The 23,366-nt window shown below is 35.4% G+C and overlaps 1 protein-coding gene across 7 annotated transcripts in view; it reads left to right on the top strand.

Annotated features, from left to right (window-relative positions):
* Positions 1-23,366, top strand: part of ryr3 (ryanodine receptor 3) — a 169,263-nt gene that overhangs the window by 81,935 nt on the left and 63,962 nt on the right. For all 7 annotated transcript variants that reach the window (XM_069193299.1, XM_069193301.1, XM_069193302.1 and 4 more), the window contains 17 exons: positions 2,476-2,579; positions 4,404-4,487; positions 5,922-6,081; positions 6,532-6,679; positions 7,176-7,381; positions 7,784-7,958; positions 8,210-8,418; positions 8,708-8,907; positions 9,247-9,319; positions 9,659-9,819; positions 10,349-10,514; positions 11,030-11,116; positions 11,778-12,004; positions 12,387-13,191; positions 13,768-13,968; positions 15,764-15,866; positions 17,553-17,690. In XM_069193299.1, coding sequence (XP_069049400.1) covers positions 2,476-2,579; positions 4,404-4,487; positions 5,922-6,081; positions 6,532-6,679; positions 7,176-7,381; positions 7,784-7,958; positions 8,210-8,418; positions 8,708-8,907; positions 9,247-9,319; positions 9,659-9,819; positions 10,349-10,514; positions 11,030-11,116; positions 11,778-12,004; positions 12,387-13,191; positions 13,768-13,968; positions 15,764-15,866; positions 17,553-17,690 — 3,247 coding nt within the window. The remainder of the gene's footprint in view (positions 1-2,475; positions 2,580-4,403; positions 4,488-5,921; positions 6,082-6,531; positions 6,680-7,175; positions 7,382-7,783; positions 7,959-8,209; positions 8,419-8,707; positions 8,908-9,246; positions 9,320-9,658; positions 9,820-10,348; positions 10,515-11,029; positions 11,117-11,777; positions 12,005-12,386; positions 13,192-13,767; positions 13,969-15,763; positions 15,867-17,552; positions 17,691-23,366) is intronic.

Raw genomic sequence — 23,366 nt, 5'->3', positions numbered from 1 at the left:
GTAATCTGCATGGATTTTAATGTACAGTAACAGAGTATAGTATTAAGCCATCATTCAAGCCAAATTTGCTTGTGGATCATGTTGCTTTCTCTTTTATAATTTGCGGTTCACATTCTAAACAGAAGGTAAGTTAAATTCTCTCATTGACTTTGTTCTTCACTCTCAATTTGACCATGCATTTCCAGATTTATCATTTGTTTTTGTTGTTTTGCTGTTACGCAAATAAGAAAAAAACGAGGAAAACAATGTAAGAAAATAACAAAGATATTGAGTGACCTATTGGAATATTAACTAGTTGTACATAAAGCATGAACCCATGAACCTCTCCATTCACTATGGACACAAGAGAACCACTAACTCCTGGGTCATGAGATGTTTGGTATGTCATCACCCAAAGCTATGACAAAGCCCAATGACAATTAGGAATGCTCCCAAATTAGTAATTGAGAAATTGGAGTTTCCCTGTGGGATTCTCAACTAACTTTCTCCTAGGTTAATGACTTGCTCTGAAATGTCTGTGTGACCCTGATGCCGGGACACAGAGTCTCTCAGCAGGATTCTAAACATTTTTTAAATAACTCTGTTTTCTCAAATGACTCTTCTTTTGATCTGTGAGAAATAAGCACAGATGCGCCCCTAGATTATTTTTTTTTTATGTGCAGCCAGCTTGGACCCTGAATTCAGTAATTTATCTGCCTCTGTTGAGCATTCAGTTTTTTTGATGTGTGTATACCAAAACAATATGTAAAACACAGGGCTGCATTTACTAATACTAAGAACCTGCAAATCATGCGTAAATGTGCTTATTCTGTACATTTCTTAACATAGGCAAATACTGTTGTGTCCCAATACAAAATAGTCTCTACTGTAGAGTCACTGAAAGGTGCCGCTTAAATGATTTAAATCAAGTTTAGCGTGTCAGCGATTTCTGGAAATGCTGTTAGTGAATTGCACAGTGACTTACCCTAAAATAACTGTACCTCAAACCCTAGGAGAGCCAAGCTTAAGTGTTTTTACGTTTGTGATGGGAAATACTTGAGACTGTTTTTCATGCCCCTTCAGACATTATCTAGATGGAACGTCTAGAAGAGCTGACTGAGATTTATTTAATTATACATAAATGTCTGTAGACGTAAAGGAATCATTGTTACTATCTCAATCATATTTAAACATGTTTTCTTGGTCAGTTTATGTAATCAACTTCTTTATTCTTGGAATGATTTTACATCATCATTTGGGAAATTACTATAATTATATTTTAGATAATTAATCCAGTCAGGAAAAGCTAATAGACCTCAGCTTGGTTCCTTAATTGGTGTCTTGGCATTGCATTATTTGTATAATCTGAAATGCCATGTATTTCTTCTGCATTATGAGAGTCTTATTTCTTTATACATATTTAATAAGAATTACCTTTGGGGGTGCTTTTCTTATCAGTTTTGTTTTAACATTTTTTTAGTAAATGTACAAATTGTTAGAGAATACTGCATTGAAAGATCATATCTTCTTTGCTATTTTGGAGCAAAAGAAAACAAAATGGAACTGTTGTTTCCAATGAAAGCTCAGAAATCATAAATAAATGCCCTGTAATTTTGTGACAATTCCTGGGAGCTCCTCGAGAAACATAATACCTCAGTCTGCCAAATTTATTTTGGGGGGTTTAAGAGTTCAAGGTTCCTTTACATCCTCTCACAGATGTTAATGTGTAAAACTTACTATATGTGCTTCGAACCACAAAAATACACACAGAAAACATTGCTGACAAAATACTCACCCAAGAAAACATGAAACATGCAACTAATCATTCATACCATGTTCAACTGCCTCTATATTTGCAATAATATTCAGTAGTTGTACTGTAGTTATAGTATAGTATTTAAGCAGTTGGTTTATAAGTAACCTTAATTTTTTAATGGTATACAAGTATTAATGGAAGTGTGGAAGTGGAAGTCCCACTCTCTCGACCTCAGAAGCCTGGGTCCAGTGGTACGAGTAGTCGTTATGACTGGAGAGACTTCCCTGGTTGCAGTGGATGACCATGATGCCTTCCTGTGCCTTGTCATGCCCTTTGCTTTCCACTGAGAATTGCAACAGTATAGTGTCCCATCACTATACTGGGGCATTAGGACCCACACAGACTGCATGGTGAGCACCCCCTGCTGGCCCCACTGACACTTCTTCCAGCAGCAACCTTAGTTTTCACAAAGAGATAAATAGATGTTTAACTGTTTGATTGGCACATTAATTGGCACATTTCCCTGTCTAACTTAATATGAAAAATTGTTTCATACTACTGAAATTCACTCACAGTGCTACAGGCTTGTCTTTAGTGATACTCTTGACTGCGTTGCACAGAAAAAAATTGTCTCTTTCCTAGAGCTTAAAAAAACAGTACTATCATCTCACACTTGCTCTATTGCTCTGTTGGAACTGTAATGATTGAATGAATAAATAAAATGAATGCTGTTTACCTAGGTGCGGGATGACAACAAAAGGCAGCATCCCTGTCTTGTGGATTTCTCCAAACTGCCTGAAACAGAAAAGAATTATAACCTCCAGATGTCCACTGAAACCTTAAAGTGAGTTTTGCATGGCTGAATTAATGAGTTCCATTATAAAATGTCAGAGGTGGTCGGTAAAAAGCTATGACAAAGCCACAGTGTGTGGATCATGTGAAAACTAGCTATTAATTTTTGCTAGTACTGCATGGTTTTGCTAAATCTAAATAAGTTAAAACATTGTAAGTATAAACTTATTTAGCCATTCTGAAATTAAGTACTGAAATGCTCTCCTCTGTGTTAAACTAATTTCACAAGACTCGTAATTGTGTCATTAACTCTGGAGTGTTTTAGCACAATTATGTTTCTTGTTCAATTATTGGCATTAAATAGCAGTGCAGGAAAACCCTGAATAGTGAACAATTTAGTCATCCCCACAGGTAAAATTCATGTGGATTCAGATCTGGTGTCATGGGTGGCCAGGCCAGTCTTCTACCACAAATGTAAGGGGACCTGAATGAAAAATATTTGGTTAATGGGATTCTAACTTTTGAAGATCTAGGTTCATGTGTTCCTAACTTAATACATAACAGTTTTGTCCCATTTTTCCATATTTGTCTCCCCTTCTCACCTGTTAATACCAATTCTCACATTCTTTCTTATATGCTTCTTATCCACAGTAACCCTTTCCCACATATTCCTACTCTCTCCCATGTTCTACCCCATACCTGAAGAATGTTTCACAGCAAGGACAGATGTTGTTGTTTTTTTCTCTTTGTTATTTAGCAGTACACATTTTGAAACAGTTCCCTGTTCATCGCCAACTAGATACAGTACATAACACAAGCTATTCATTTTTTAATGTCTGTGGGTTTTGCAAGCTTGGTTATTGGTTTAACTGATTCCTCATAAAGAATATCAGTTTTAGTGCTTTCATACATGGCATTTTTCTCAGAACTTGTGAGATGTAGTCAGAATATAGAATTAAACAGTTCTACTAGTAGAAAAGAATGATCTGAACATTAATGTTCTGTCAGAAGCTGACATTTCCTATTGATTGCATGATGGATTTGTGGCACAGGGAAAGAAATTAAAAAGTAAAGCTTGATAAAATGTGGTTTGACGAAATTGAAAGCTTACGTGTGTGTAATTAATCTTTTTTTAATCTTCTTTTAACCATAAAACAAAAAAAAACTGAAGCTTAGGAAAGGGCAGGTTTATTAAGTTGAAAGCTGTGTGTAATTAATCTTTGTTTTAGCTACAAAACAATGCAGAAAATGACATGACATTCATAAATGCAGCTCTGACTTTGTAGATAATAAATGAAGCAGTCAGCGAGACATACAGCAGAATTCTAATATAAGCCATGAATGTAACGACCACCCATTATAATAGTAGCAGTTTACATAGCATTAGGTGTATATTCTAAAACAATGGAGTATTTCAGCAGAAGTGAATAAGAATAGATTTGTATCAAGCTCTTACTTAGTAGTAGCTGGTATTCCAAATAAACACATAATGCCATTCTTGTTCAGAAAGGATGGCATGTTGTCTCAAATAGTGAGTCTGGAGCAATTCATACAGCTGCATACTTGCAGATTTATTGTATCAGATGGTCATAAAGAGAATCAGTAAATCAAAGAGAATTTAAGATCATGATTATCTTGTTTTTGGTAGACTGCAGTTCTGGTTCTTAAAGGAGATGCATCATGGAAAACAACTCGGGCCCAAAATCCTGTTGCAGTCAAAACATACAGTACATTAGCTACTGTATGTGTTAAAAATGCATCAAGAAGCCTCTGGAAAGCATCTTGAATAAGCATATCCTTAGGCATTAATACTACTGTACAATATGGTGAAATTTTACTGGTTAATTACTGCTTTGTGTCTTATACCCTCCCATAGGACATTATTGGCTTTGGGATGCCATGTCGTTCAAGTAAATGTGAATGCAGAAGAAGATCTGAAAAAAATGAAACTTCCAAAGAAGTAAGTTTGTTTCCAAATAATTCATAATTGGTTTATTAGAAATACTTGATTTGTATGAAAATGTGTCTCCACATTATTTCAGAGAAGTGTTATTTTTTCTTTTCTCATACTCCACTTTGACCCCTGTAACAGCACACAGGAGAGAAAAAAGAGCTATAGGTTAACTCCTCTGACTCGTTTACCTTGTAGCCCTTGTCAAAGGCCACACAGCCCCTTAATAGAGATTCAGTGCCAATTGTACTTCACTGACAACACCTAATGCCTGCAAGCACCCGGGAGGCCGCAGGGATCCCCAATGTCACTGAGAGTCAAGGGAGGCCTGTCTGACTAATGCTACCTGAATCTGTGACACTTAGCCCACTGTGTTCCTCAGCTAGGGGAATTCCAGTCATAGTTGTGTAGTGAGCTGACCCAGGTTTGAACTTGTGATCCAGAGCTCAACCTGGTTGGACGCAGGCTCTATACTCCAAAATATATTTTATGTAACAAATTGTCAAGGTTTCTTCACAAAAGCCTACATCAGAACAGTTGACTGAAGCTGCACTATGATTGTTTCAATTTGGAAGAGCCATAGTTGAATGCATCTTTACAAATAATAATAAAAGATTCATGAATCACAAAGCCAATGAAATATATATATATACAGTATGAACATTACCAAAATACAAACATGATCAACAATAATTTATTAGAAGATCTTCAGTAAGCCAAATATGATTGTCCTGATAAAGGGTTCGGTGCCAAACCAATGGCAGTTTATTAAAATTTATTTTGGACTATACAGTAGATTGTGCATCTAGATTGTCGACTTTTTATATGACCTTTTCTCCAGACAGCACCTTTGTGATTTTTGGGTGTCTGTTCTTTTCTTCTCCTTTCATAGAGCTCCACCTTTCAATGCTGGATAATCCACACGGAACCATGATATTTCAGACACTTTTCAACATTAAACCTGAGAAAGTACATTATCTATATATTTTAGAATCTGACTACTATTGATCAGTCAAATAGTGTCTCAGCAGTCAAATCTGTGATTGTTTTATTTTCATGTACAAAACAGCTTTAAGCCAAGAGGTCTGATTAAGAATAGGGTGTCCTGCTACAGTACCTTTGTGTGTAACTCAATTAATTTGTGTGTTATTGAGAATAAATAAAAAAATTGAAATATGTAGTAGCTGGGTCACACTGTGAATCCATAGATCCATTCCCATTTCCCTTTTCATTAAGATATTTTGCATTGACCTTTGGAAACTGCAAAAAAAAAACTTTTGAAAAAGAAATGGTGATGCTTTGAAAAGCTTGTTTTTTTCATGCCAGTTTTATATACTGTACAAATGATTTCAGAATTATTGAAACCTCATGGTATATTAACTCAAGTTACGTGTAATTTTACTTGGAATCTGTAATTGAGGAATCTAATTGTTTTGTTTTAAGCTATATGATGTCAAATGGTTATAAACCTGCGCCACTGGATCTTTCTGAAGTAAAACTGATTCCTGCACAGGAAGTTCTAGTTGATAAACTTGCCGAAAATGCACATAATGTTTGGGCAAAAGACAGAATTAAACAAGGATGGACCTATGGCATTCAGCAGGTAGGAGAAAATATTCTTCTATAATAATTTGTAATGCTTTTTTGTGACACATGTTGTACAGTAGCTCTCTTTTTTTCCCTTAAACTTTCTTTCTATAATGATTTTTATTATGATTCATACTGACAATTCTTCATATCCCAAAGTACTGTATGAAGAATTATAAAAATAAATCTACAGGACAGCTCTTGCCTTTGAACATTTTTACAGTGTTTGTTGTTTTTTTCCTTACAGGTATGTCACTACCACTTAATTTTTCTGCAGAAGACTACACATATTACCTGTTTAATGAAACTTCTAGTTTTTTAGTAATTAGAAAGCAATCAATGAATAAGCTAATATTTAGGACTAAACCTCAGAAAAATCATTACTGAATGCCTCATTTTGACACAGTATAAGAAGAATATACCAGCTTTGAACTTGAATCATAGTTTTTTTTTTATTTTCCAAAAGGATTTGAAGAGCAAAAGGAATCCTCGTTTGGTGCCATATGCTTTATTAGATGAGCGCACAAAGAAATCAAACCGAGACAGCCTCCGTGAGGCTATCCGGACACTAATAGGATATGGATATAACATTGAACCTCCTGACCAGGAAGGTGGTGAGTAGAGCTCATATCAAAGACACAGTACAAGTAAAGTTTGACAATACAAAGCACATCAGTAGAAATTTTCTCTTTCTGTAGGTATATTGGTTTGGCGAAGATATTGCAGATAACCTGACCTGTCAAATACTAGGTCAAATGCCTGACCTACATCAAATACTGTATACACCTCATCATTGAATACACACCAGTGGATATTGAAAGAAGCATTTCTGTACATAATGCTGTGTATGTTTTTCTGAAAACCTTAAAGAAATTAGTTTGTACTGTAGCATACTTGAATATTAACAAGGGAAATTCACTTCGTATGTTCAGTAATATATTTTACTGGCATTGTAAGGTAAAATATACAGTAGGTGGCCTAACAATGTGCCTGGATGTTATCCATTGACTCAAGGTGCAGTCTACTTTTAAAGTACATTATTATTTGTTTGGTGACCATATTTTCTATCCCACATGTTTGTGTTTCATGATGTTGTTTTTTTCTTTGAAGCTGGCCAGACTGTGGAGAGGTTGAGCATCGATAAGATCCGTTTTTTCCGTGTGGAGAAGACTTATGCAGTGAAAACTGGAAAGTGGTACTTTGAGTTTGAGGCAGTCACTGGTGGAGATATGCGCGTTGGCTGGGCCAGGTCGGGCTGTAGGCCTGACATGGAGTTGGGTTTGGATGACCAAGCGTTTGTGTTTGATGGATTCAGGGTGAGTTCATAGATCATATATTTAGGTACAACAGTTTGAGCCTTTGCAGGCTTTAGTTTTTTTTTTAAATTTTTCTCATGTTTATCTACTGGATAAGCCATTATATTTTTATTTTTTAGGATGTTTACAATGGACAACTTTGAAGATAAAATGTTAAAATATATGCACATGTTAGTTTTTTCTCACTTCATCATGTGGGCTTGTTTTCCCTTCTTAGACCTTGCATGCACTGTATGAGATGTAGCAGAGATGAGTAAGACTATAAAAAGAGTATGATTGTAGAGTAAATATGACCTGTGAAAAGTAATCCGATAAAAGTGTCTTTGCCCAACATACATTTCTGTGTTGTAAGACCACTAATTTATTGCACAGATCTGATGCCTATATGCGGTTGATTTTCAGGGACATCGTTTGCATCAGGGTAGTTGGTTTTTTGGTCGCAGCTGGCGTGCAGGGGATGTTGTTGGCTGCATGATTAATTTGGAAGACAAGTCCATGATCTTCACCCTAAATGGAGAAATCCTCATCACCAACAAAGGATCGGAGCTTTGCTTTGCTGATTTTGAAGTGGAAGATGGTGAGTACAGTATAGCATGGTAAAGCTGTGCTGTGTTGGTGCTGTATTTCATAAATCTCTGGGAGAAAATTGTGATTTCTCCCAGGAAATTAAAGGTATTGTTTTAATTTTCTTTTTACTCATTGTGTTCACTCAGGAAAATAAATATCTCATTCTTTGCTTTGCCGGGAAGTTTGATAAATGTGATGGTTTGGCTTGATTCAAGAGTGAAATGAGAGTATTACGACTGAAAAATATTTGATTGTTTTCAGGTTTCATTCCAGTGTGTAGCCTGGGTCTCTCCCAGATTGGCCGCATGAACCTTGGCAAGGATGCTAGCACCTTTAAATACTACACAATGTGTGGTCTTCAAGAAGGCTTTGAGCCTTTTGCTGTCAATATGAACCGTGAAGTAACTATGTGGTTCAGTAAACGATTGCCTACTTTTGTCAACGTGCCAAAGAACCACCCCCACATTGAGGTAATTCAGTCAAAGATTTTAATTAGTTTTCTTTAAATGACATTTATGACTGATTTCAGTTGTGTCCTGAAATGTTCTGTTAATTCTGTATCAGTTAATATACTTTTTTTAAATACATAAATTTTAACATAATGTAGAATGAAAATATTAACATCTGACTAAATTGTACCAATTACTTACTAAATCCATGGAAGCGTTTGTTTCAGTGCTTAGTTAGAATTAGTGCTCTACAGAAAAAGGACCTGTTGTTCAGTGCCTTGACGTCTTTTCTTTCCTTCAAAATTTGCAGGCCACTAGAATCGACGGCACTGTTGACAGTCCACCATGTCTCAAAGTGACCCACAGAACCTTTGGAACCCAGAACAGTAATGCAGACATGGTCTATTGCCGCCTCAGCATGCCTGTCGAGTTCCATTCAACATTTAAAAACACGGGCATTTCTGACGCTGAAGGAATGCATGACGATGAGTCCCTGAAAGCAAAGCAGAGGTGAGACCCGTTGAAGAAAACAATGCTAATGTTAAATTCAAGCAACATGTCACTGTGAAATAAAAATAAGCACTATGGACAATATTTACTTCCCTGTTCGGTATAATTACAGATTAATATCTACATTTATGTATTAAATGTGCATTGAAAAAATATTTTCTTTCATCTTTCATCATACTTTCATCAACACTTACTGAGCAGTTAATGAATATGCAGGAAGGCATCTTGCATCCTAAGGCATCCTAAATAGCCATGTCCTGAATTCATATGCAATTCTGACTAACCTCTTGGAGAAAAGGCCTTTGTTAACTCAGATTGTTTTATTTTTCATCTTTTTAGGTTTCCACTGAAATCCCAAAAACAAGTTGATGAAACCTCTGCAAGAAGGGCAGAATTTGGCAATATCACAATGGTAATTTGTTAGAATCCTTATTATTGATGATAACACTACTTGGTCTTTTACAAGCACCAATATTGATATCTGTACAAATCACAAAGTAAACATGTCAATACATTTAAAACAGAAAAACATGAATTGTTGTTATTTTACTCTCCTCTGCTTGCTTTGGACTTTAGTTTTATTTAGGATTAAGAAAAATATTATGCTACAGTATATACAGTGTACACTATACGAAGAGGGATTTGTGTATCAATATTTGAAATCTCAGTGTTAATGATACAGTAGAAATATATGATATATCTTTCCTTTTATTGTCAGTGAGAAATTGTTTGGTTTTGCTTGGCTCTGCAGTATTACCATTCTGTGCGAATATTTGGAGGCCAGGACCCCTCCTGTGTGTGGGTGGGATGGGTCACACCTGACTACCATTACTACAGCCACAACTTTGACCTCAGCAGGAACCGCACTGTCACGGTAACGCTGGGAGACGAGAGGGGGCGAGTCCACGAGAGGTACGACAAACCCTCAATCTGAGGTCTCACTTCAGGCCTTGGGAAATATTCCTTTGTCTTATCGGTCGCCGTTTGCTGCTGTCTTTCCATCCATCCAACATAAAAGATGAATTAACCATTTGAAAAAAACAACTGTATTAGAATGGATCGCAAAGCCCACATGTTGAAGTGCTTGCCATAGATATTAGTAAGGTGTCAAGGTGCAAGATGATCATTATGTGCACATGTACTGTAATAATTTTTTAGTCATGGAGTTTTCTATAGAGATCTGAATTGACTGTTGCTTTTATTCCATTGCACTGCTTTTACATCACACTGGAAGCTGAAGTGATTAGTTCACACCTGATAGCTAAAGAAATCAAAACACAGTTAAGCAAAGGGACATACTGTAGTTTAAAAGACAGGGACAACATTAATAAGAGAAAAACAGCTGTTTTAATTTTGATTCATACTAAAGATTGGTTGTTTTCATTAACCACTGCACTTCTAGTTATGTGACAGATAAATCCCAGTTTTCATTTCCTTGCAGTGTTAAAAGAAGTAACTGCTACATGGTGTGGGGGGGAGATGTCATCAACACCTCCCACACATCCAGTCGCACAAATGTGGATCTAGAAATTGGATGTTTAATTGATCTGGCCACTGGCCTTGTGTCCTTTACTGCCAATGGAAAAGACATGGGAACTTCATACCAGGTAAATAAAAAAATATACATAGAAATCCATAACATTACAATTTAAATCATTTAAAAATTATTTTTAAAATTCTTAAATTTAGATAGTATTATAATGGTAATTGACAGTTTTGATTAGAGAAAAGCAAATAACTTAATTGGTAAAAGTTGTGTTTTGGGGGAAGTATGATTGTTAGGTTTTCTGTTGAGACTTATACATTGTGTTTTGCCTGCTGTATCATTGTAAATAAAACACTGCTGTCTTACTTTTAAATCTGGACTGAATTAAGTCCTAAGTAGTCGTTGATAAATGTTTGAGTGCCATTACTAATTACAGTAGTTAGCCAACTGCAGTTTGAGTGCTAATTCAATAAAAGGAATACCGGGAATATTCAGAGTGAAAACCATACAGCACAACTACACTATATACAGTAATATAATGTCTAAATGTGGATCTTTGGTTAATGAAGACAATTCAGAAATACTATTGTGCTTTTCTTTCTGTATTCTGTATACAGTGCATTTGTTTTTTTCCAGGTTGAGCCAAATACTAAGCTGTTCCCTGCAGTGTTCGTACGACCTACTAGCTCCAAACTGTTTCAGTTTGAACTTGGGAAAGTAAAGGTTGGTTCTTCAAAATAAGTGTTTCTGCAGTGTGTAATCACTATTGAGAATACTGAGAGAAACTGAATTTCAACCTTTTGTAATTTGGATAATAAACTTTTTATACCCATAGATATTCCTATATTACCTGGACTGGTTGCAAAGATGTGACAAGTTTTAAATAATAATCTCTTATACACCATAAATGTTTTATTTTGTAATTATCCATCCATTTTCGAACCACTTAATCCAATACGGTGTTGTGGGGGAACTTAAGCCTGTTCAGGAAAACAATGAGTGAATTGTGGGATACACCTGCATGGTGTATCAGTCCATCTTAGGGCACACACACTGAGACACTTACACCAGTGTGCCCAGAAGCCAGCTAACCTATCAGCATGTTTTTGGATCATGGGAAGAAACCAGAGCACCTGGAGGAAACCCATGTGAACATGGGGAGAACATACAAACCACTCAGACAGCACCCCAGGACCTGAACTAACCACTGTGCTATTGTCACTGTGACACAACTGTCTTGTCTTCAAGGGAAAATACATTATAGAATAAACCAAACTAAAAATTGTTTGAAAATTAACTGTATAGCATGGGTGTTGAACTTTTGGAGAACCATGTCTGTTTTTACTTTACATTTCCCATTAATTTGTTTTCTGTGCTGTTATAGAACTTCATGCCACTGTCCTCAGCCATATTTAAGAGCGAGCACAAGAACCCCATCCCACAGTGTCCACCCCGCCTGGACATACAGACCATCACCCCTGTGCTGTGGAGCCGGATGCCCAACACCTTTCTGAAGGTGGAGACAGCGCGGGTCAGTGAGCGACATGGCTGGGTGGTTCAATGCCTTGAGCCCTTGCAGATGCAGGCAGTGCACATCCCAGAGGAAAACAGGTCAGTGTCCTCTTACAATACTTGCACGTAGGTCCATAATTTCATTTGATCTATTTTGTATTGTGTTCCTTACAGTTTTATTGAAGAGGCTGTCAATACTTTGATATTTTCACCAGAATTCACATAATTTATATATTGCTTCAACAAATTGATAAAAAAATATTTACAACTTTTTCCTTGTTAAATTGGTTCTAATAGTCTGATCGGCATTAGAATGCATGCAATGAAAATTTCATTTTAATGCCTCTGAGTACAGTTTGTGTTTATTGGCATCTGTGAATCAGCAAATAAAAAGACTACTTTTCAGTCTCGGTCAGACTTAGTTTTTGATGGTTTTTGTTTTCTGCTGTATATAAAGCTTGTAGTTCATCTTTTAATTTAGATGTGTGGACATTTTGGAGCTTTCTGAACAAGAGGATTTGAGGATGTTCCATTACCATACCCTCAGACTCTACTGTGCTCTTTGTGCGTTGGGCAACAACCGCGTGGCACATGCTCTCTGTAGTCATGTGGACCAGTCTCAGCTCCTTTACACTATCGACAACCAGTATCTGTCAGGCAAGCTGAGAGAGGGCTTCTACGACCTGCTCATCAGCATGCACCTTGAGACTGCTAAGGAAGCCAGGCTAATGATGAACAACGAGTTCATCATTCCCATCACGGATGAAACCAGGAGCATCCGGCTGTTCCCGGATGAATCCAAAAAGCACTCCCTCCCCGGGGTTGGTCTTTCCACCTCCCTCAAGCCGCGGCTCAACTTCTCTCCCCCATGCTTGATCACCACCAAAGGAGAGCAGCAGCTGCACAGCCCGCAGATCCCACTGGATATCCTGAAGGAGAAAGCCATCAGCATGCTGACAGAGGCTGTGCAGGGAGGGGGGCATCACATCCGGGATCCTGTGGGGGGCAGTGTGGAGTTCCAGTTCGTGCCCATCCTGAAGCTGATTGGAACCCTGCTGATCATGGGGGTGCTCAGCAATGACAATGTTAAACAGATCCTGCTGCTCATTGACCCCAACGTCTTTGGGGAACGGAAGGAGGAAGAGCCGGAGGAGACCAAGGAGAAGGAAGAAGTGACCAGCAATGAAGAGAAGGCTGTGGAGGCCGGGGAGGAAGAGGCCAAAGACTCCAAGCAACCCATGAAGGGTCTGTTGGAGAAGAGGCTACCTGAGTCTGTCAAGCGACAGGTAAAAATGAATGGAATATTATACATTGCTGGCTGAAGGATACATTTTAGCAAACCTTATTATATGCATTAGTTAATTATGGGCTTCTTTTATCAACTGTTCAAATTAAACTATTTTAGTGGTTAATGTTTTGTGAGTACTGTAGGAATCTAGGAATCTTGCTTGGTAGTTTTCCTTATCTTCTGTGATTTTTTTCAGTTCACAACAGTTGAACAGTATCTTGAAGAGAGATCTAAGACTTGTATTTAAGAAAAGCAAATGCTTCAATGGGATTAACATTCAAAACGATCCAAATATTATAATATTGTAATATCAAAAATTATGAAACCTCTCTTGTTTTTAAAAATTGCTCGTGAAAAAAAACTTTTCCCTATGTTTGTAAAAGCATACATGTAAATACAGGGTATATAATATTTATAATATATGAGTAACTTTATAATAATATGAATATTATTTGGCCTTGTAACCTTAACTTAGGCATGAATTACTGATTGGATTTGAATAATTCATGGAACATAAAAAACATGACCAGAACTGAATCCTACGGTTTATAAGTGCTTTCTTGCTGTTTTCTAGATGTGTGAGCTCCTTCATTACTTCTGTGACTGTGAGCTGCGAAACAGGATCGAGGCCATTGTGTCTTTCTCAGACAGTTATGTGTCGAAGCTTCAGCAAAATCAGAAATTTAGGTACAATGAGCTGATGCAGGCCCTCAACATGTCTGCTGCAGTGACTGCCAAAAAAACCAGGGAATTCCGTTCGCCCCCACAGGAGCAGGTAACACCACTTCTGAAATTTGAATATAATAAGAATATAATCGGTTATTCTACCCCAAGACTGAAGTTCCATACTACAGAATTACGACTAGTTCTCAGTCCTTCTGGACATTCAAGAGATAGGATATATATAGTATTGTCCCCAATATTATAGGTTATAGAATTTTGTGCTGTTATAAAAATGCATTGATACACTTATAGCTACTGTCTGCAATGTCATACTGTGGACTGATCTCTAGTTTCTAAAGCTGTAGTGCAAATACAGTACATGTACAGTATATGCATTTTAATGCAAGAAGCTTGAAGACCAGTTGAGAAAAAGCACTTACCTTTTTTTGTACAATAAAGTAAAATCTGAAGACTGGGCAAGTGTTCACTCTGTTTCTTGACTCAAACCAAGACATTTTGATAACTTCAGCAAGATGTACCAGCTTTCATTGATAATAAAATATTAAAGTATTACAGGATGACTATTTCTCATTAGGTTTAATGCAGTTAGTATTTAATTGACATTTAGAAATGTTGCCTGTTTCCTTAGAACCTAATTCATTAAGTGAGTTCACGTAACAGTGACATTAACTTGTTTTGCCCATTATGCTTGTATAAAATATTAAAAAGACTGAGAATAGAGTCAGCTTTTTGTCACAGAATTCTCCTGAAACACGTTGTTTGATTCACCCACATCACAGCACAGCATTGCTGTTTTTTTACTGTACCACTGACTCAATGCTATGAAGAAGGAAATAGAACATGAGTGTGTATCCTTAGGTAGTCATGAGTAATTGATTTATGGTTTCTAGGTCCTATTACAATAAGCCCTTAATTATAAGTATTGAGTATGAGATGAAAAATTGTCAGAAGTAAACCAAGTGTTTTTGGAATGGTAATGGACTACTACAATAGAAGTTTTTCATTATATCTTTAAGAACCCTTGGTCTCCATGACTTGCTTACAGCTACGGGTGTCAATGTGTGTATCCAGTCAGCATTTGTGCACAGTAATGCTGCGTTCTTTTTCTTGCTGATTTTATATCCTGGGGTAGACGTTTCTACCCCTTGTATGCTTGGGTATTTTCAGGGGGCCTGCAGAGACCACTCTCATCACCATTGTACAGTGAGGGTAATATGATGCCTTAATCTTGGATTCATTAATTCAGTTTCTCATAGCTTCACCATAGGTTCTTTTATTCACTCTAGCGTGATGTTTACAAAATCGCTGAAACCATCTGGCCGCAGCATTTCAAATTCAGTTTCATGTGCTTGGCCAATGTATTGGCAGCAGATCACAATTCAGCACAGACATCCCTTTTGTGGACAAAACTTCCCTTTATCAGAGTTTGTTCATGAAATCAGAAGTCTTTTAAAGGGTTTATTTATTATTTTATTTTGTTAAAGGGTATAGTTGTTTTGTTCAATTAAAATCTCTATGTAGTGATTTGTATTGTAAAACACTTGCTGAGCAATAAGAGTGAATGACATACCTTCTTATTCAGACTATTCAAGTAAGCTTTCATCATCTTGGTCTAATTTTGTCCTGCCACACTGCTGTTCTAGTATTTCAATTAATATGCACATGAAATGTGATTTTCAGTGGCAATAAATGAAATTTTGCTGATGCATTTATAGTTTAAAGTTGGTGGATGTTTTTGGTTTATGCATCCATGCTTACTGCAGAAAACCTGACTTTAATGTTGTAGCCTGTTGAAACATTTATTATTCAGCAAGTGGTTTGTGCACAAGCATACTGTAGTATAACGTTTGTGAACAGTAACGCTTTAGCTCACTTCTGTCTTGTAGATTAACATGCTTCTGCAGTTCAGTGCTGGGGATGACTGCCCCTGTCCAGAAGAAATTCGAGAGGAACTGTATGACTTCCACGATGACCTTCTATTGCATTGCGGTATGACATAACTTGAGCTTTAAATCTTTATTTAAAAATGTATGTAGTAGAATCCATTGGGAAATGTAATATTATTCAGATCTACCTTTCATCAATTACTATAGACTGTACTGTCACAGGTACAGTATATGAGAGGGTAGAACGAATGAAGACTGGTTCCGTTAAAAAAATGAAAAGCCCTGTAACAGGCAACAACTTTATTTTAAAATGTAGTAACTACACTCATTTCATTTTGGGTAATTATATTTTTTGTCATAGAGTGATAGCTTGTATATCACTGATTCCTAATTTACTTAGTTCTCAGGATAATTTCATAAAGTATAAACAGCCCCTCACACATTTGCATATATACAGTAGTTGGATTTTTGTTACTGAGTGTGTGTGTGTCTCTAGGACCAAGACTGGGAACCCCTGATCTATGTAAAGTTAGTTAATTAATAAAAGCTTGGGGTTCTGAGTTTTCAGTCATTATAATGATGTGTTTAGGACCCAATTGACTATAATTGAAATAAATACAAATAGCAATCCAGAAACATATTTCATGTGCTATAGAACTGCAAATCAGGTTCAGTTTTTAAAGATTAAAACAGCTTTTTTTAATATAGAAATTAATATATTTTTACTGTTTTTCCATTTTTCTTGGTGCTTTTACTCAGCTTCTTAAATGTTATAATCTGTTTCTTCATCAAGGGGGAAACAAGATGTCTTCAGAAACAGGAATTACTGGTAGACATTAACTCACAATGTATCTACTTATCTATTTTAAAATAAACGATATGAATGGAAGTAATGCACCTTAATACTTCTGTGAACTAAAGAAGCTTATAATTCTTTATATCTCAGTGTTGAGTGTTACAAGAGTAGAATTTTAAAGAAGAGAAATGTTAGTTTCTCTGCCAGAACAACTAATGGCCTCAGTATTTAACTTTGCTGATTATGCGTAATTCCAGTTGATATATTATTAAATAATTATAAAGACATAGGCCAAGGGGGAACTGTGCTGTTAATGTTTTAAAAGCAAAGGATTCATATATGCATCATTTATTTATTAGCTCTTTTACAAGATCAGTGATTCTGGGAACATGGGTTCAAATCTGAGGGAATATATACAGTAGTGTGCATAGTTCATACATTCAGTCCATGTACTTTTAATGAGCATCGCCACTGTTTGTATATTTAGATGATACCTCATTTTTTCTGTTTTCATCTTTAATTAAATAAGTAATACGTTTAACCATTTTTTACTCTTTTCTTCCATAAAAAATGCATGTTCATTAATATTGTCTGTATTGCTCTTTTATCATTTCAAATTTTAAAATTTTAGTGAATGACCTGTTCTTGTTCATTTCTTTTTCTGATTAAATATTGCTTTGAAACAATAAAAACTGAATAATTTGGAAACTAGTATGTGTTATATCAGATACAGGAACATTTCCTAATGCACTGTTGTGCCTGCACCTTGTTTATTGTTTATTGTGTCTTAAGATTTTCGTGGAGTAGTAATTTGAATACATGAAATTCCCAGTAAACTCTTTCTTGAATGGAACAAATGTATAGTTCAGTTACATGTACAGTATGTGCAGTTACTGTACTGTATATGTATTGTAAATAGTCTTGTTTGCATATGGGTAATTAGTAGAGTTGAAAAAAGTGAAGATCAGGTCTCTGCTCCGGCTCGTCCCACAGGAATCCCGATAGAAGAGGAAGAGGAGGAGGCGCAGGACACATCAATCAAAGGCCGGCTCCTCTCCCTCGTTTACAAAATAAAAGGAGCCCCCCAAAAGCAAGAGGCGGAGCCCACTGAGGAAACACAATCTGCGCCCTGTAAGTCTGTACAACCTTCAATAACTTTCAGTTAAAGGAACAGAATAACAACTCAATTTTCATTTTGCAAAACATCAGGAGAGTTTAATGTTGGAGTAGATTTTATCTTTCAGAACAGTTTTTTGTAGTTTTCTATTTACAGTAGTCTCTAAAACAATGTTGTAATGCCTATGATCTCCTAATGTTATAAATTACAGTATATCGGTGTATATTTGAGATGAGTCCTGTTCTAGGATTTCACTAATATACAGTACATATTTGCTTGACTTCAGGTTTAAAGAAAGCAATTTTTTTTCTTACTGTATATTGACCTTTTGACATTTTAGATGGCTTGCCACATAACTAGTACTTACTCAGGGAATCTTGCTGGTCAATTGCAAGTTTGTACAGCATGTGACTATCAATAATAAACATTATGACTCCAAAAACAACACTATCGACACTAATTGTCAATGTTTTCTTAGTGTAATGTTTGAGACTTATGTTGATAATTTTTAAGCAGTAATCTCTTTTTAATTCAATTAATAAATATAAACCTAAGAATCAAAATAAACTTGTCACTCTCCTTAGGCATGTATGTTTTTAGTAAAATAAATTATACAGATTTTGGATATTGCTTTAGTATTTTTGGCATCAATTTAATTAATTACTAATGACTGACCACGATAGACTCAGGTGACTTTAAATGTTGCAGTAGAGGTAAATTACGTTTGTTGGCTTAACCAATAATTTAAATTTTTGTTTTATTTTTGGAAACTTAACATCTCTTGTCAGTATAGACATAATCAGAGTGAGATACAGACAATTAAAACTTCTTCCTTTCTGTTCTCATCTCTTGAGTGGGTTGATGGTATGTCTGTTGTAAATGTTATTTTATTAGTTTCAGTGTATAGGACTCCTTCTGATGGTACAGATGAATGATGGTAAAGCTGAAGCAAAGATAATTGGAAATGTCATTGTATATCCTGCATAGGCTTCAGAATCTCTTCTGGCAGATTGACAGATTACCACAGTCTGATTCACCTGTGGGTATGCTCTCAGATGTATTTTAAGAACCTCGCTGGGATTAGGTGATCGGTACTTGTTCAGTACTCAGTGGTTGCCTTACAGTAAGACTACATGATATTGTGTTAGGACTCAATGTACAATTACTGGTTTTGATTCCAAGTAAAATTTTAAAAAAGTACAGTTTCAATTCTGTAACAGCACAGTTAAAGTGATTGATGTTGAAGCTTAGAAGTACTGTATATATTACAGTTAGCCAACACTAGTTTTTTTCTTTACCAATTGCTTCATTCCCTGCTTTAAATATTTTTTCTAGACCTTAATTTTTCTAGTATATTTTTGCAGTATATTTTTATACACTGGGAGTTCAGAAAGTGGTAAAAATTAAGTTCTTTCTTAAAAGAAAAATACACATTGCTCACCACAGTGGACATCACAAACACTGAAGTATTTTATATTATTCATAAAATCCCACTGAATATCTTTCAAAATAATTTTTAAAATCTTGTAGTAATACTGTGATGCAGCATAATATATATTATATATTATATAATATAAGTGTTTGCATTTGAGTAAAGTGCTTTATATATTGTACACATACAGAAGCCACAGCCTCATCTTCATCTGTTTTTAAAAGCTAAAGTGAGAAAAAAGAACCTCTATTTCCCAATACCAGTATTTCTTTATATGCTTGTCTTATACTGTACATCAAGTTAGAGGCTTCAAAGCAAAAACAATCCTGTAAAGACCTTCGCCAGTTCTAGTGATACTCGTTACAAAAACTTGCATGCATAGAAGTTCTAAGTGCACAATGTGATGTAATAAGATTACTCATAAATATCAAGGATACAATTAGGATTATTTAAAAAAACTTCTGAGAAATGTGCTACTTATTATCAAGGTATTTGTGAAGCAATCATGAAAAATACATTTTTGAAAGGGGTGCTTGGGGGCTATAGTTTGGAAAAATGTACCATCTCTATAATACTATTTGCTAAAATAAAAGTATTTGTTCATAATTTGTTATGTATGTATTGCTCTAGATTCCACAAGAATGAAGAAATTAGATGTGGATAAGAAACAATAAATGTTACAATAGTAACAGTGCTCTTGTAGAGAGACGGAAACAGTGATATATTAAGAGTTCCAGCGAACAGTTATGTTTCAAAATGCCAAGAAATTCCAAATTACATGTTAAACATCCTTTTTAGATTTATAAGAAAACTGTAGTTATGTGCTAATGACCTCCCAATCTTTTTCCAGTGATTTTCTGTGTAATCCACTATTAATTTAGTATTTTAGTGTTATTGTTACTTCTATAGTAATTTAGTGTTAGTGATGGTTTTTGGACAAATTATGATGTATAATGTATAATGTTCTGGCTTTTCTTAACAAGACGGTTTCTCCTGTAGAAACCTTCTATGCACACTTCAGTAGCAAACCATGCTCTGAAGCTTGTTGTTTGTATATTATACAAATTAAGATGCTATAGTGCTTCTAGGTTGGTACAATAATTGAAAGTTTACAGACATTTTTCTGAACACATTACATCTCAGTACATAATTGGAAGTTATGAATTCCAAAGGTTTGCAAGCTCAGTATTTGTATCCAGTCTTCATGCAGAGCTAGTCTGCGTAAGGAACTGAGTAATACTACACATCATTCAAATGAAACCAAGCACTTTTAGATGTCCTTTATTATAGAAAATTCAGTGCAAGCCCACATTCTTTGACAATTTTGGGAAAATGTCCATTTTAGGATTTTCAGAAAATTTCAGGGGTATCTTATTTTTTAAATAAGCTATACAGTATGGCTTAAATGAGCTCAGGTCAACTATTCTGCTTGTTTAGCTCTACAAACATTTTGTATTCACTATGAAAATATGTTATATATTTGATTGCTAAGGATTTTAATTTACAGTGTTTCGCAGTTAACTGTTCCTATTTAGAATAGTGTAATTTGGTGGATTTGTTATTTATGTTTCTTATTCAGGATATTGTTGGTAATGGAATGAAAAAGAGAAACTGTCAAGGCTGTGGTTTTGCACAGACAGGCAATAAAGGAGAGACTAAACAATTTACAGTGGAAGGCAGCTTTATCGCTTTTGAAGTCAGGATGCTGTCACCTTTTAAGTGCTGGTATGTGATCAATTTGTGGGTTCCCTGTGGCATTACATTCATAGGTTACACAACTGTTTCTTGTTAGTGCTACAAGAAAGGTACTTCTTTTTACATTCCCTTTTCAACCAAAGTAACAGAGAAAAACATCCTCCTCTTGGATCTGTTACATGTTATGTTCATGATTTTTCTACAAAGAACAGTTCTTGTAGATCATATGATCATACATTTTAGGATATATACTGTACTGTAAATGATGCACAGCTTCTGCCGAAAATTCTGTAATCAAAATGGTGCCATGATAGACCAAGCAGAGGGTGATGAATACAAAATCCCTCTTTGTACAGAATAATTGGACATCTTATTTTAATTAATGGACATTGTGTGTTTTATTGTTCATAGCTTTTGATTAATTTAAAAATATACTGTGAAAATTCAAAATGCCAAACTTGAAATTTGTGTCCTTCATGATATAGTCAAGTATAAAAAACATTTATACTGTTTTATAACATATATTTGTTTTACTTTTTTTGTAACAGTATTACAAATATTATTGTTAAATGGTAGTAACATTAGAGGAAAGCATGCACTAAGAGGATCATCTCAATACTCCCATGCATTTAATAATCCAATGTAACTTTGAAATGGTGTATGAAATTTACTACTGAAACGATAACAAGCTTCCTGACAGTTCTGGGAATTGAGTATATAGTCCACCAGGTTTCCTAATGGACCCTGTGTCTCTTAGCTTAACAAAACTATTCATAGTTTCTTCCTGAGTCACTTGTAATATGCCTTTACACCAAGAGATGAAACTCAAAGGCAAATGTTTCTGACAAATAGATTTCACAGAAGAAAAAAAAGCATTATTTAAAATGCATTATTTTACAATTTAGAAAGCATTTACAATATTGTTTGTACAATTTCTGACTCTTGATTTATTTTTTTAATAAATGTTTACAGTTGTAGTTTTGTATTGGATTGTACATTAAATCCTGCTTTTCATTTAGACAAATAATTAAAAATAAATGTGTTCCGTCTTGTCTACCTTTATCTATGCAAAATGATTGATTTTTTTTCCAGTACTTCATTGTGTTATAAGCATTAGTTAGATATTAAAGAGATCTTAAATCTTATTTTTGATTAAGAGAAGACCTTGTCATGTGTGCTACTTGATCTACTGATTTATCCAGTCTTTTGTGCTTTAACAGGCACATATCGAGCTCATGTTGTTCGAGAAGTGAATGTGATAGGCATCAGCACTATGTCACTGTACTGCCTTTATTGAGTCTGAGTTAATGATGAAACACAAGGGAATGCACACAGAAAAGCCTGTAAACCCATCAGCACTGTACCTTGATGAAAATCATGCTTCATAATAGACTTAAAATGCCTTCAGCATTGCTGGTGGCTCAAAGCATTAAAAGTTAATCTGCTTGAATTGTTAGTTGTAATTGGCTGTGACCTCAGCTGGAGGCAGACACTGCTAAATTCAAGCTTCCTTTCAGTGTGTTGGATGAAGAATCCAGAGTCCTTCTTTCGGGCTATCTAAGTCAGCAGCTCTGTCTGTGTCTGGTCACCATGTGAAGAGTTGGTGCATAGTGAGGGTCTCAAATTACAATAGCCAACACATTTCATAAGAAATAAAATATTCTATTGTTTTTGGAACTCGACACTCAGACTACCACCTGTTAATGTCTGCAGTGTATTTACAGATGAAAATAGTTCTGTACAGGCTAATTAGCGGGTACCCAGTCAGTCACAGCAGTCATAATTTAAGGACATTATTTAACTGAATTGAGTAGGAAGGATGTAAATGTCCAACACAGATTTGATGTAAAATAACCAGGTCCATTGATGTGCAGATATAGTCTGATACTTGAAAACAGCTTTAATTCTGGTCTTGCACCTTTAACTATACAATAAGGGGATTTCAGTACTACTGTTAAAGATAATTATTTTATTAATGATGTCAAATATTACTATGGCAAAATTAAACAATTGTCTCCAGATTTTAACTGTAGGAGAAGTGAAACAAAATCTTAATTTCCTGTTTAAGCAAAATTTTTCTTACAAATATGCTGGCACACACTTGGGGGAATAAAAGCCACTTACAGATCTTGCTGAATTTCTGTTGGAATATTGTGAACACATTCCTCAGCTAGTCTGTAATATTATTTCTGTCTAAAAACCATAAACATTGTTACTAAGTATTTAATAAATCATTTTTGACTTGTGCCAGTAATGTACTGTATACAATGTCCACTATTCAAAAAAGTCCAATACTCTACAGTTCTATTCTCTGTTATACTAGAAACATTGACATTTCATATGGTTCATACAGAAAGTGAATGTTTCCATGTGTATACTGTATAAATATCTATTGCCTTTGTCTTATGAGACTGGAAAAAATGTTGTGCTTAGCAGTATACTTTTGAACATATGGGATATAATTGACCAGAACATTCAGTGGCCACCAAATGTCAAAGCTGATAAGTTACATTGGATTTTTAACTGCAGTAGCGAGTAGATATATGTTTATAAACCAACAAAG

Source organism: Lepisosteus oculatus, chromosome 8, assembly GCF_040954835.1.
Source record: "Lepisosteus oculatus isolate fLepOcu1 chromosome 8, fLepOcu1.hap2, whole genome shotgun sequence".
Taxonomy (NCBI): domain Eukaryota; kingdom Metazoa; phylum Chordata; class Actinopteri; order Semionotiformes; family Lepisosteidae; genus Lepisosteus; species Lepisosteus oculatus.
The sequence above is the reverse complement of the archived record's forward strand: the minus strand, read 5'-3'. Positions and strand labels throughout refer to the sequence as shown.